Source organism: Pimephales promelas, chromosome 11 (assembly GCF_988280905.1).
Source record: "Pimephales promelas chromosome 11, fPimPro1.hap1.1, whole genome shotgun sequence".
Lineage (NCBI taxonomy): Eukaryota > Metazoa > Chordata > Actinopteri > Cypriniformes > Leuciscidae > Pimephales > Pimephales promelas.
The window spans coordinates 6,377,102-6,391,820 of record NC_142779.1 but is presented as its reverse complement, the minus strand read 5'-3'; the positions used below and the strand labels follow the sequence as shown (position 1 = coordinate 6,391,820).

The window sequence follows — 14,719 nt, the reverse complement described above, 5'->3', positions numbered from 1 at the left end:
GCCGGAGAGAGGGAAATTGTTAAATTACAAACAATTTAATCTAGTTAATGAGGGTTTTCTTAAGGTAATTCCAAATGTAAACTAGACTATAGTGATGTACATTGTGTAAAACAACATATAGCTATTTAACTGAGCACAATAAGGCCATTCATTTCTAGCTCCCTGACATACCATGGGAAACGTTTAATTTAATGGACAACTGAAAATATTAGTGTAGAGAGAAAAGTGAAGGTAATGATTAATACAGCGTTGTAAATTAGCTGATTATAATTCATTTTTAGAGCTAATTGAATTGGTGAGGGGAGGGCATAGATGTTTGTCTGGGGGAAACCCAGGATGTTCGAGGTTATGCGATGTGTTGTTCACTGTAACTTTAGCCACAAGATGAGAACATGTGTTCTGGAGAGAGAGAGGTCAGAACGATGTCATAAAAATCATAACGACTTCTTTAAGTCACGTCGCTAAATTTCGAAAAAAAAAAAAGCAGGCTTTTTTTTTTTTACTGAGGAACTTGTTTTGACAATTCGATTCTTGTAGATAGAGTCTGCCAGACTAATTCTGGCTGGGAATGAATAAAATAAAGACAGAGCAAGAGGGAACGCAGTGGACGATCTGACTCGGCTTATTCAAACATCAGATTTATTTGATGAGGATTGATGAATGCATTTATACCCGTCTCCCTTCACAGTAAAATAAGTCAATTGTCTGTCTCCTAATATCAATGCTTTTTGACTGACCAGAGACAAGACATAAATGCCATTTTGCAATGTTTTTTTGAGCCATATAACTGCAATAATTCCAGTCCCACCACACCAATATATGCATTCAATTGGCTCTCTTGCATATACATTTTTAATGAGTCACATCAGTGCAAAGTTGTATTACAAAAACAAAAATATCATCAGGGAGGGAGATTGTGGTGTCAGACCATTTATGTGAATACTTGTTAGATATTGAAACAAGCTCCTGCCTCAATTTAACAATTAAGTCTTTATTTTAATTATTCATTTATACAGTGTAGCTTAGTGCAGATACATTGAAGCCACCATCAATTGAATGATATCATAACTCTCATAAAAAGCCTCAAAGAAAATAACCACCAATACAACTTTAAAACCATAGCACTTCATAGTACTAATACTTTTTGTCTAAACAAAAGATAAAAGATGGAAACATCAAGGTTTTCAAGTTATTAAAAGCCTTTAAAATCTGTTAATAGTATAAAGTGATTGTGTCTCTCCAAAAGACTTGGATTATACTGCTCGATTCTAATGAATTGCTTTCACAAAGTATTTATGAACTTTAAGTTTTGGGTGAATGGACTTTCAGTGGGGGACAAAAATATCTGTTTCGAAGATGTACGCAAGTCTTTTGGGTTTGGAATGTAAAAGAATTTTTATTTTTGGATAAACTAACCTTTTTAAAAAAAAACAAAAAAAAAAAACATGCTAAAACAATTTAAAACATCATTACTGTGTAATGTTGGTGCCTGGACTACAGGCGAAAAACTGAACATGGACAACCGATGACAAACATAAACTGCATTAACAAAGATGAACAGTGGCTAAAAGTTGATGAGTAGGGCAACATCCCACAGGATAGTGGCTGAATGCCACAAAACTACAGCCTCTAAACAACAGAATTGAATCAGTGCCTGTGTGACCCAGACTCAACACAAACTGCGGGTCGCGACTTCACAAAGTTGGAATTTATGGCAGTATTGCCATTTAAAGACCACTTGTATCCAAGGCCAACGTGCAAAGATGTGTAACCTGACATAAAAAACACAATACCTTGGGTTCAGGATTATAATTCAAGAGTTTCATGAACACCAAATGCCAGCAGCCTTCCCAGTCACCATGCAAACACACGATGACATGGTGAGGTCATGTGACAATGATGTAGCGAGTCGTTGAATCAAACAGAAAGTAATTCATTTAGGTGCTGCTAGCTGCACTTTCACAACCCTGAGTTGACAAGTTTAACAATTTCTTTAAAAATGTTTTTGGCTAATTTGATTTACTTCACTGTGTGAATCACTCAAACCACATTAGCAAAGGCATTAACTGTGCTGCGCATGAATAATTTAAAGAAAACCGAGTTTTGCAGATTTGGACTGTTTTTGAAATGAGCTTTAAATGAAAGAATACCAAAGAAAAAAAAATCTATTCAGTGACTCAGCATCTTGTTGTGTTGACCAGGATACAATGATTTGATTCATATTGTTTCATTGCCCTCTAGTGGAGCAGTTCATCAGACTCATGCTAAATGCAGGATGATAACTGCTGTCATTGAAGAGAGACAATGGCAAACTGAATTGTGAATGTAATGATTTATTTCTTTAACAAATGTATAAATGTATAAAACAATGATTTTGATTGTTCTTAAAAGTATTACAAACACTATATGATGCTATACAAGTACTGTATAAGTATATATTAACTTAGTTATTATTACAATATAAAGCATCCTTCTACTGGTCTAGTTTATTTTTAACAGTGATAAATGGAAGCATGTTGACACACATTAGTGTACACTGTTAGCCTGGTGTTAATTAGGAGCTTTTTGCCCCATTTCCCTCCAGCTCTTCCACAGCAGCAAACCTTGGCTCTTACCCTTAGTGACCAGAAAGCGAGGTAGTTTATAGCCATTAAACTGGCCCACTCCATCATCCTTACCCATAGCTATCAGCATAGTTACATTTCCTGAATGGGAAATATACATAAATTGAAAAATACTAATAAACAACTCATTGAGAAAGCAGTCTGAATTGTATGCATTGTAAAAGAACTGTTAAGAGATTAACTTTTTAAAAGTGAGCTCACAAAAGACATCTAAAGCAAAATCGTTTGGCTTATGGTTGTTACCTGTGTGGTATGAGGTTAGAGGTTTTCCTGACAGACTGTTGATGATATTGGTGGCAGCTACTCCAGCATGAAGTCCAGCATGATACGCCAACTTGGGTTCATTGACATTGGCACAGTCACCCACACCATATACGTTGTTAAAGCCTTCTACTTGCAAGTGCTTGTTCACCTTCAGAGCACCAGCCTCTGTCAGAGATGCGGCTGAAATAAGAACACAAAACATAAACAGAGAGCGGGATGATGAAAAATCAGCCAATTAAATTAGGTTATATGACGGCATCGGCATGTAACTAAAAGTCAACAAAGAATTGATTGATATAACATTTTGCATCACATTTTCTACAGTTAGCAACTGCACAAGTACGCAATCCTAACCAGGGTTTGAAAAGCATTAGTTTTTAATAAAATAAATCCATTTCGACCAGATAATTGGTTTTACCGATATTGCAACGTGACTTTTGCGTAAACATACAAGTCAATAATCGGGTATTGGTTTTGTTACATCGAATTAAAATGTAAATGGCCCCATCTTGTGGAAGTTTTGAGAATTGCGAGCAAAACTGCCATTTAAGGGATAATTCACCCAAAAATGTAAATTACCCCATGATTTACTCACCCTCAAGCCATCCTAGCTGTAAATTACATTTTTCTTTCAGACAAATACAATCGGAGTTATATTAAAAAATGTCCTGGGTAATACAAGCTTTAAAATGGCAGTGAATGGGAGGCCAGAATTTGAAATCGAAAAACCATCATAAATCGAACTCCACATGACTCGAAGCGAAGCAATGTGTTTGTGTAAGACAAATATCCATATTTAGAACTTTATCGACAATAACAAGCTTCTAGCAGATGGCCTACGCAAGTTTACTAAACACCCATTAATGCACAATTGTGATATGTTATTATACTGTATGCTTTATTTGTAGTTTTTGGCACTAAAAAATAGACACTCCCAGAGTCACGTAATTCATCAAGACATGTTTCAATTAAGACGTACGTTTATATGAATTAAATAAAACAGCCATGTTGCAAATAAAACTGCTGAATTTAATTCTTAATCTATATGACAGCATGTTACTAAAAGTCAACAAAGAATTGAGTGAAATTTTGCATATCATACATAAAAAATTTTCTACACTTAGGAACTGCACAAGTATGCAATCCAATCCTAACCAGGGTTATAAATCAGTTGGAAAGATTTGAGGGTGCAGAATTCATATTCACATGTAATATAAGTATAGATTTTAATAATGCATTAACTTTCTGTATGAATTACCCATCATGCACACAAAATATGGGGTATTCGAAAAACATCCGAATACATTATGTTTCAAATCATGTTTAAATGTCACCTGTAGAAATGTGCAGTTAATTTGCATACATTTAATACAAGAATATTTTATGGACCCTAGAGGAATTTCTTTAAAATACTTTCTCTTAAGAAATTTGTCTGCGAAATAAAAACATACAGTACATTATCTCAACAAAAGCAACTATTAGCCCATTTATTACATGTAAAAAGCACTTACTTAGACTGGACCTGTATGCTTCAGAGTTGATCTTACTTCCTGTGCAGCAGATGACGAGATCGGCGGTGACCTGCTCGTTCTTATTGGTCTTGACCACCATGCCTCTCCGACACACATTAAATTCCAGCTCATCAAGGTTAGAAACTTTTTGCCCTGCATTCAGGTACAGATGGAAATAGAGAAAAAAACAGTAAAAAAAAATAATTTCCTTTTCCTGAAAAGACAACACGTGTAAGGGATAATGTACAGTAAACCTGTCATTATCACAATTTAAGACCTTTTGAGATCAAGTAAAGAAAACTTAAAGATTAAATTGAAAAATTGAATGTAACACAATACATATATCTCTAAATATAAATGTCTAGGGAGAAACAAAATGAGTTGCATTAATAACATTTTAAAGTTGGGAAATTACACTTTCAACAGATACCCTTACTTTTTAATAAATAAAAAAATCCCACTAAACTATGGAAATAACTTTTACTGTACCTTCTGATCACACTGCAAAAGAGTGATGTTCTTCCTCAGTATTTTTGTTTTTTTTCCAGTGCAAATGTCTAACGATCCTTAAATCAAGATGCATTTACTGGAGATACAAAGTAACATAAAATAAAAGTAAAAACAACAAGTCTTGTTTTCTATGAAATTGATCAAAAAAGTGTTTATGATTAAAACAAGATCAAATATCTGTCAAAGGTCTCAGAAAAAAAAGGAAGTTGATAACTCATTGATTGATATTATAAACTCACTTCGTTTTGTTACATTTTTCAAGACATTTAACATTTGCACCTCAAGTAAATGTATCTTGATTTAAAGATGGTTAGATATTTGTATTGGGAAACAGGACAAAAATACTGAAAAAGATATAAATGTTTTGCAATACATGCAACATTTAATGCCATGGTATATTCTGATGTAAGACAGCCTTAAAGGCTTTGTTCGTCCGAAAATGAAAATTAGGTCATCATTTACTCACTCACAAGTTGTTCCATGAGTTTCTTTCTTCTGCTGAACACAAAGGAATATATTTTGAAGAAAGTCCGTAACCTAACATTTAATGGGCTCCTTTGACTTCCATAGTATTTCTTTCCTCCATCCATACTAATGGAAGTCAATTTTTTGGTTACCCATATCCTTCAAAATATCTTCTTTTGTGTTCAGCAGAAGAAAGAAACTCGTACAGGTTTGGAACAACTTGAGGGTGAGTAAATTATGACAGAATTTTCATCTTCAGGTGAACTATCCCTTTAATTTAAGGGCGAATAAAGACACAGAAACCCAGACAATATACAATAAACACCCCAGGTCTAGCCTTATTCCATGGCTCCTTGTGAAATAAATTAATAGGTGGACATGAAATATTAATTTGAGTTGAAATTATTTTATAATCTTACCTGTCTATTATCTTAAAGCTTTTCCTAAGAAAAAACCCCATAACGATATTATTACAGTAATATTTTAATACTGAAGTAGAAAAATCTCTGACATTACATGCAAATAAATGTTAAAGGGATACTTCACCTCTGGAAAGATGAATGTGTATTTAAAATGGATCATTTATGTAGAAGAAATGTGAAATTATTTTTGAATTTGGAGCTTTCCAGACTGAGAAAACCAATCGCGTTCATGTAAACACTACATTCAGATTCACCAATCAGAATGAATTCAGTTCGATTGAAACAAAAGCTGTGCATTTAAACAATGAATGGCAACTGCAGAAAGCAAAAGCTGAATCCGGACATCGACGGCCGGACATGTCCGTGGAAAAGAGGATGGTAACCCCTAAAGTTACTACTCAGCTTTCTCCACAGAACACAAGAGCCTACTAGCTTAGCTTCCAAAAAAAGATGGCTGACACTATGTGTCCATTCTGTTAATGAGATCCCACCCTCTATGGGCAGGTTGAGAACGTGTGGGACACCCCCTACTACTGACTGTAGTCTTTAGCCTCTGGCCAAAAAAATCCTCAGATGACGCAAAATGACGATTTTTGCGTCATCTGAGGATTTTTTTCCAGACAAAAAAATACATAAATCTCTCGTATCAGGGGCATATGAGTATGGAAAGCATGGTAATTTGTAAATACTACAGGTTTTCTGCTAATACAAAGCTTAATGCTAAATCCTGAAGTATCCCTTTAAGAAAAAAAACATTTGGACACACCTCAGATTAGAGTCCAATTCTCACCATTAACTAACAATCACCTACGACTTTTGCCTCAATAAACTCCATATTATTATAGTAAGTAAGCTAGTTGTTAAGTTTAGGTATTGGGTAGGATATGGTCATGCAGAATGATACATTAATAAGTCCTTTACAAGTACTAATAAACAATACCCTAGTAATATGCATGCTTAATAAGCAACTAGTTAATAGTTAGAATTGGACCCTAAACTAAAGTGTTACCAAGCATTTTATTAAAGTCAAATCACATCAATATCTGTATCAGCACTGGGTCTCTCAATTCATATTTTGCACTGCATTTCATTCAGAAGAAAAATAGACATGTGATTGCCCACATCAGGCAGATGCTAAGCAACCATGTCATGTGAGATAATTACCTAGCAACAGCTCCACCCCTTTTTCCAGCAGCACCTGCTTGGCCTGTTGTTTCACACTAGGCAATAGTTCAGGATCAGCCACCTCCTCACGAGAGTGAATCAGAATCACCTAGATGAAATATGGTAACGGTTATCATTATAGCACAAAACCAGTTTAAAGTGCCCAAATCATGCTTTTTTGAATAGAAGCTTTCCTGCAGTGTGTAATATAGCTGTTAAAGGCCTGCAGAGTTTTAAAGATCAAAGTGCACGACAAATAAAGTTGTCTCCTAAAAGAATCAATTGCTGAAACGAGTCGTCAGACTGGAGGAGTTTGGTGCATCAAGCGTGAGGAAGTTCCAGAGCTGAAATTCAGATATGGTAATGGCGCTTTGTTTCCGTCACATGTTTTAACTGCTATAGACCAATCACATTAGACTGGGACATCTTACCAATCAGAGCAGAGTAGGCTCTCATGAGGGGTTTAGAGAAACTGAATCTTTAAACAAACAGTTTTTAGACTTTTTGAGAAATGAGGCGATGTGCAAACTACATTATGAGAAAATTAAAGTGTTTTTGACCTTGGATGCATGCAAGCCTATTGTAGGAGACCTCCAAAAAAATGCAGGAAACTTTAAAATAGCATAATAGGGGCACTTTAAGCTCGTGCTTCAGATTAAGATTGCAAAGTATGTTTGGGTGAGAAGTCAAAGCTCTACTTTCTTGTCAGGAAATTCTGTCCTGATCTCAGCAGCCATTTCAACACCGGTGGTTCCGCCACCAACTACAACAACTGAGTTTGCTGACTGGATCTGTAAAATTGGAAGAAAATGAATAAAAGTTTTCAAAATTTAGTCTGTAATGCCATTTAAGATTATCACATATATAAACATGCCCACTATGAAAACTCACCAATTTGCCAAAGTCCTCATACTTCTGAATGGCTGATTGGTAGGAGTCCACCGAATTATGTTTGCCTGGGAAATCTCCGCTGGTTCCAGTGCATAGAATGAGGTGTGAATACCGTACTTCCTGTGGATTTATATGGACACATACTGTATAAAGATATTTTCTCATAATTTGTTTTCGCCTGCTGTAACATTGCAATATCACTTACCTTTCCATTGTCAAGCACAACTATCTGCGTTTCGGTGTCTATACGTTTGACGCGGCCTTGGAGGAAATTCACTCCAAATGTCTCTTTGTATGGTATGAAAGTCTGCTTCGCAAAACCTACAATAAGACACAATTTTTTATTATTTTTTATTTATTTTATTAATCTTGATGTTTGTTTTCTTGCATCTTGACTTTTGCATACCAGGTTGAACTGAGGCACGCAGCGCTGCAATGTTGTGATGAAACGCATCCAGGATGTCAATAAGCATGAAGGGCACCCCATGACTCTTAAGGTGTTGAGCAGCGGCAATGCCACCAAAACCACCACCGACAATCACCACATGAACAGTCTCGTCAATGGACACCTGCCCACCCATGATGCTTTACTACTGAGGAGAGAAAAAAACTATGATAATGTTTCAAATTAAAATAAATTCTGTTTGATTCTTCTGGAGTAATAATATATATTTTCAGTATATGTACACTACACACTTCCCTTAAAAGTTTTTTTTTTAAGTCTTCAGTGTCACATGATTATTCAGAAATCATTCGAAATATTGTGATCTGCTCCTCAGGATAATATTTCTTATTATCAATGTTCAAAACAGTTGTACCGCATTATACATTTTGTTACAGTCACCTTTGACCAATTTCATGCATCATCGCTTAATAAATAGTGCTAGTTTCTTAGAAAAAAATCTTACAGACCTTAAACTTTTGAACAGCAGTGCACACACACACACACACACACACACAGTCATATATATATATATATATATATATATATATATATATACATACATACATATCTCTGTGTGTGTGAGAGTGTAAACTGCTGTTAAAAAGTCTGCTTATATATATATATATATATATATATATATATATATATATATATATAGTGGAGTTTTTGTGTATGTTCTGTTTTTATTTGTTGATATACATATATCTATTTGTTTATTTATATATAACATATATATTTATATTATTTAATAAAATGTCATATAAATTTGTACAGTGTACACTGTTGTTAGAAAGTCTGCTTGTGTGTGTAACAGTTGAATTTTTGTGTATGTTTTGTTAGATATATTTGTTTCAAGTTTGTGTTTATTTATATAGCACATTTAAAAACAGCAAACAAGGCTGACCAAAGTGCTGAACAATACACATGATGAAGAGAAAAAAGAAAAGACAGAAAATACAAGGACAAACCAAACATTCATAACAAAAACTCACAATGAGCTAAAAGCTAAAGAAAAAAAATATGTTTTAAGAGAGGATTTAAAAACAGTTAAAGATTGAGAAGCTCTGATATAAACTGGAAGGCTGTTCCAGAGCCTAGGGCCAGCAACAGCGAAGGCTCTGTCCCCTCTGTTCTTTAGCCGTGATCGGGGGACAGACAGTAGACTCTGATCACCAGACCTCAGGGATCGTGTGGGGTTGTGTGGGCAGAGTAGCTCAGACAGATAGCTTGGTGCAAAGTTATTTACAGATTTAAAAACAAATAAACGAATTTTATACTCGATTCTAAAATGCACAGGTAGCCAGTGTAGAGATTTTAAGATAGGTGAAACATGATCAAATTTGCGTTTTCTTTTGAGGAACTTTGCAGCAGCATTCTGAGCTAGTTGGAGACGAGCAATAAAGTGTTTGGGTATGCCAAAGTAGAGAGAATTGCAATAATCCAACCGTGATGTAATGAGCGCATGGATGGCAATCTCTAGTGTTTTCTCAGAAAGGGAAGATTTAATTTTAGAGAGAAGGCGTAACTGAAAAAAGCAAGCACTAATCACCGTATTGATTTGTTTTTCAAATTTGAGGTTTGGATCCCAGAGAACGCCAAGGTTCTTGATGCAAGATGACTTTGGATCAAGATAGTTCAGATCAATGTTGCTGCTATCATAGTTGTCATGGGGGCCAAAGACTATAACCTCGGTCTTGGATTCATTCAGGAACAAAATTTTTTGAGAAAACCACATTTTTACTTCCTCTAGGCATGCAAAAAGAGATTTTAGAGCAGTCTCTTTGTTGCATTTCAGAGGGAAATACATTTGTGTATCATCTGCATAGCAGTGAAATAATACACCATGCTTTCTGAAAATGGAGCCAAGAGGAAGCAAATAAATGGAAAAAAGAATGGGTGCGAGGATAGACCCCTGCGGCACTCCACAGGAGAGTATGGCTGGTGAGGAAGAATAATTACCCAGTTCGACGGAGAAAGTTCTATTTGTTAGATAAGATCTAAACCAGCTGAGGACAGTTCCCTGGATGCCCACAGAGGACTCCAGTCGGGACAGCAAAGTTTTATGATCAACTGTATCAAAGGCCGAGGTTAAGTCTAGCAGTATTAGGATCACAGAGTCACCAGCATCAGTTGCTAACAGAATATCATTAGAAACCCTTAAAAGAGCAGACTCTGTGCTGTGCAGAGGCTTAAAACCAGACTGGAAAGTTTCAAGAATTTGATTTGTGCTAAGATGAGATTGGAGTTGATTGAATACCGTTTTCTCCAGTACTTTTGTAATAAAAGGAAGGGTCGAAATAGGTCGAAAATTATTGAAATCCCTAACATCGAGTGAAGGTTTCTTGAGGAGAGGTGTAACGGTCGCTTGTTTTAGTGTATCAGGGATAGTCCCTGTGCTCAAGAATTTATTCATCAGAGACACCAAACATGTACCAACCGAATCAAAAGTTTGTTTCAAGATACGAGGAGAAAGAACATCAAGAGAGCAGAAGGAAGGTTTCAAATGGACAACAATTTCTCTGAGAGATAGAAGAGAAACAGGTTCAAAGACACTCCAAATGGGTGAAGAACAGTCCAGTTCAGGCAGGACATTAGCAGATGATTGCAACTGGGATCTGAGAGAAGTGATCTTCTCACAGAAAAACCTTGAGAAACCTTCACATAATGATACTGAAGGATTTGAAATCACAGTTATAGGAGGATTGAGAGCAGACTTTGTGAATTTTTACATTACATAATATATGTTTATATTATTTGTGAATATATTTATATGACATATTTTGTTAAATAATTTTCAGTTGATTTTCTGAAAAGGTTTCAAAGACATATTTTCAACGTTATTTGTTCAATTAGGCTATATTACCCATCATCAGTAGTTTACATTCTCAAAAGCTCAAACGACTTAAATTCAGGTATGTGCAGATGCTTTCCATTTTATATGAGATTTACCTGTTTTAAAACTTAACCAAAATGCATTGTAATGGTTCCACATGCTATCATTAAGAAATAACTGATAATGCAAAGTGGTCCGGAACATCGATATATTCGTATAATAAGCTTTGCCTGCGACTAAGCGCTATAAAAGAAAAATAAAAAACAAATCTTTGCATGCAACGTAAATATCTTTTGTAAGCAGAACTTGCAATTCTTACCGGTATTTGATGTGTGGAGGTTTGTGAAGGCTCTGTATTCTCTTCTTTCACACGGAAACGTCTTCAACTATTCCTACTTATACAGCTGTATTGTATCCAATGGTAGCGCTTGTAGCAATGCGGTGGGCGGGTTTTTTTCTGATTGCGTTGTATCATAGCCAATGGTTATCCGTCTATGTGGTTATCGTGTTATGGGAGTGTCTGTTTTTGCGTAGGCCTATATGTTGCACGTATTGTACAGTTGATGATGGCTGAAGCTTTTTTTTTGTTGCGTGGGTCCGTTACATTCTGACAACATTTAAAACAGATAGCAGATCATGTTTTAACCGAAGTGTTATCGGAATGCTATCATTGTCACTTTTACTCACGGATGACTCAAAACACTTCATATAGGCTACGAGTGAAAGGTCACCAGTCTGTCTAGCTGAGTCACGATGATAAGAAGCACGGATTTTTCTTTGCCTAAACTTTTTACTTCGATTTCGAAGGGCCAAAAAACTTGATTGAAGGCTGTGGGATTAAAGTATACTTTGCATTACATCCAACCATATTAAAACGTTGCCTACGTTTAAAGGAAATTTTATTTAGCCCATTTTTCTACACATTTGAAAGCAAAAATTAAACAAACCATCACGAGTCACCTTTGGCCCACTGCCACTAAAATGAACAACGGTGACGTGTGACTTTCTTGTCCAAGACGTAGGCTACATTAATAATTAATAATAATAATAGGGATATTATGCCTGAAAATAAATCCTAATGTGTTTAAGTATAACCGTTAAATGATTAAAATATATCTTTGCAAGATTTCTTGGAGCACTAGCACTTACAACAGCAGGTGATGTTAAATATAAACTATTGTCATCAATAGTCTGTCATTACGAGTTATTACTATGTTGTTGCAAACCTTTTTTGTAAAATACAAAAGCAGATGACAACCTCTCAGTCGCCATTCATTTTAGCGCATTTTTGACCAAGTGAAGGGCCAAGTGACTGAGGCTGTCCTTTGTGTTGCACTGAACAAAAGTTTTGTTTGGAACAGTATAATAAAAAGTTTAAGTATTTAAAAAAAAAATTTTTGTTTATAATTTACTCACCCTCAAGATGTGCCAAATCTGCATGTTTCTTTTTTTCCTGCTTAACATTCTTCTAAATATCTTAATTTGTTTTCAACAGAAGAAAGAAACTCACACAGGTTTGGAGCAACATTGTTCCATGTTTCTGCCGACGGGTGGCGCTCTAATAAAGCCGTGTGTGCGTGCCGTGGACCCTCAAAATCCTAGTATAAAAGACCCGTGAAGATTAGAATTATGTAAACAATGGTTTATTTTTTTATGTAAACGTGCATTTGATAAATTAATCTACCCGCTTAAAGCAACTATTAAAAAACAAAGTGCTAAACTTTATTTATTTTTACAGTAGTAGACACAATGTAATGCAAATATCAGAATGCAATGCCAACACAGCAATGGACGATATAACCAGAGAAAGTCTAATATGGGGCTTATTTGATATAACTATAACGATACAAAAAAAAAAATCCAAAAATCATTATAAAAATAGAAAAGTTCGCACCAAAACTATTAAGATAAAATCACTTTCAGAACGATGTTATCCAGTTGATGAACGATAAATTAATAAATAAATAAATAATAAAAACATTAACAGCCAGTCAGAATCCACCCTGCTTTAAAGAGCTCAAGCATTTAAAGCGACAGACGACAAATCTGCAGCTTATAATAAACAGACCGTTATCGTTGGTGTGCTCACTAATACAGTTATTGTTCTTGAGGTGAACGGGCCTTTAGTCTCTGGGGATTCATTTGGGGGTCGTGTATGCATGCATGATCTCTCGTCCCATTGGAGTCCACCGCCTGACCAGCAGGGGCTGCAGAAAGGAGCATCTCTGAAGGCGCAGGAGTACGGTACCTCCCCGCACTAGCGCTGCTGCTCTCCGGCGGATGAGCGCGGGTGTCTGTCCGGCGACAGCGTGCTTCTACCCGGCCGGGACACTTTTCTTGGATGCGTTACTTATGTCTATTTCAAAGAGAAAAGCCTCTTTTCGTCTTTGGTCGTTCACTTTATGAGCACATGTTTTAAGACGCAACTGTGACTGATGCTGGACATAAAGTGATTTTTACGGGAACGGAGTCGGTGTGAGGTTACAACGGTAAGATGGTTTGAATTTCACCGATGTCACATTAACGTATTTTTTTATTAAGTGATGGCCTGCGCGTCTATAACGAGTCACGAGGACTTTGAAAATGAATATTTACTATGGAAAGTAGTAAGTTAGGCGGCTACTGTAAACGAGAATACTTTCCTTTTGTTTTACATTAGTCTTGTCCTCGTTGGCTCGTTCCCATGGTGAATGTATACCAACCCGCGTGCTGCATTGTGGGATACCTGCAGCAGGCTTCAGGGTTAAAATTCTCCAGTGTAGTACGTTAAAACAAATTGTCTGTTTAAAAAACTGATTTAATTATGTTTGTGTAAAAAGGTTACTTGGAAATAGAATCTAAATAACGTTACCCTATCTTGATTTGACTTTCGGAGTGTTTATGATTCTGAGGGGGTTTCCATTCAGTCAGTCAGTGCTATATTCAATGTGTTAAAGTAGTTTTTTTAAGCATGAGATATTTTAAGTCTAAACGATACTTGTCTCTGGCCTCCACTATTATCTGAAATCACTTGAGACTACTGATAAATACTAAAGTGTTTTTTTACTGTGTGTGGAGTGAACAGTGGCTTAAACACCTTAAACAATCAGACCAACAGGATAACAGAAGAAACAACAAAATGGTTTAAAGTATAAAGCCTAGCCTATGGGTTGTTTATATGGTAAATTAGGCTTCAGAAATGTTCTACAAAATGTAAACTTTCAAAATATCACCGTATAGCATAGTTTCTCCTGTTATTCCTGTGATGGCAAAGCTGAATTTTATGCAGCCATTACTCCACTTAAAAAATAAACAAATGGTCAAATCTTACTGTATCCAAGCTTTTGGAAGATTATATTTGTGCAGAATATATTTCTTTGTGCCTAAATTAGCATGCATCATCAACTCGATTGCCTAGATAAGATTGTCAGATCAATAAAGTTCATCAATTCAATCAATTACACTTTCTATGTAAGATAGAGAGTGGTGCTCATACATCAGGCTGCAGTAATGAGGAATTGATCACTAGCCTTGTTTATCACTTTTAAAGGTAATCTTTTACTCACCCTCATGTTGTTCCAAACCTGTAAGACTTCCGTTCATCTTCGAAC

General features: G+C 35.8%; 2 protein-coding genes across 6 annotated transcripts in view; one reads left to right on the top strand and one right to left on the bottom strand.

Annotated features, from left to right (window-relative positions):
- Positions 1 to 971: 971 nt before the first annotated feature.
- On the bottom strand, positions 972 to 11,813 carry aifm2 (AIF family member 2, ferroptosis suppressor). Of its 2 annotated transcripts, none has more exons than XM_039672580.2 (9): positions 11,449 to 11,813; positions 8,258 to 8,441; positions 8,057 to 8,172; positions 7,852 to 7,971; positions 7,659 to 7,751; positions 6,961 to 7,069; positions 4,400 to 4,552; positions 2,868 to 3,068; positions 972 to 2,705 (listed from the first exon to the last, which is right to left on the bottom strand). In XM_039672580.2, exons 2-9 carry the CDS (start codon positions 8,430 to 8,432, stop codon positions 2,551 to 2,553), a joined length of 1,122 nt encoding a protein of 373 aa, XP_039528514.2. In that variant the 5' UTR covers positions 8,433 to 8,441; positions 11,449 to 11,813; the 3' UTR covers positions 972 to 2,550. The 2 variants fall into 2 exon arrangements, with proteins under 2 accessions (XP_039528514.2, XP_039528513.2); XM_039672579.2 differs by having other exon boundaries at positions 8,258 to 8,444; positions 11,449 to 11,576.
- Positions 11,814 to 13,157: 1,344 nt separating this feature from the next.
- Positions 13,158 to 14,719, top strand: part of ninl (ninein-like) — a 32,681-nt gene continuing 31,119 nt past the window's right edge. For 2 of the 4 annotated variants that reach the window (XM_039672390.2, XM_089116824.1), the window contains exon 1: positions 13,159 to 13,618. The gene's annotated coding sequence lies outside the window, so the exon portion shown is untranslated. Of the gene's footprint in view, positions 13,619 to 14,719 lie in introns of all 4 variants that reach the window. The other 2 variants (XM_089116825.1, XM_039672392.2) reach the window with 2 other exon arrangements.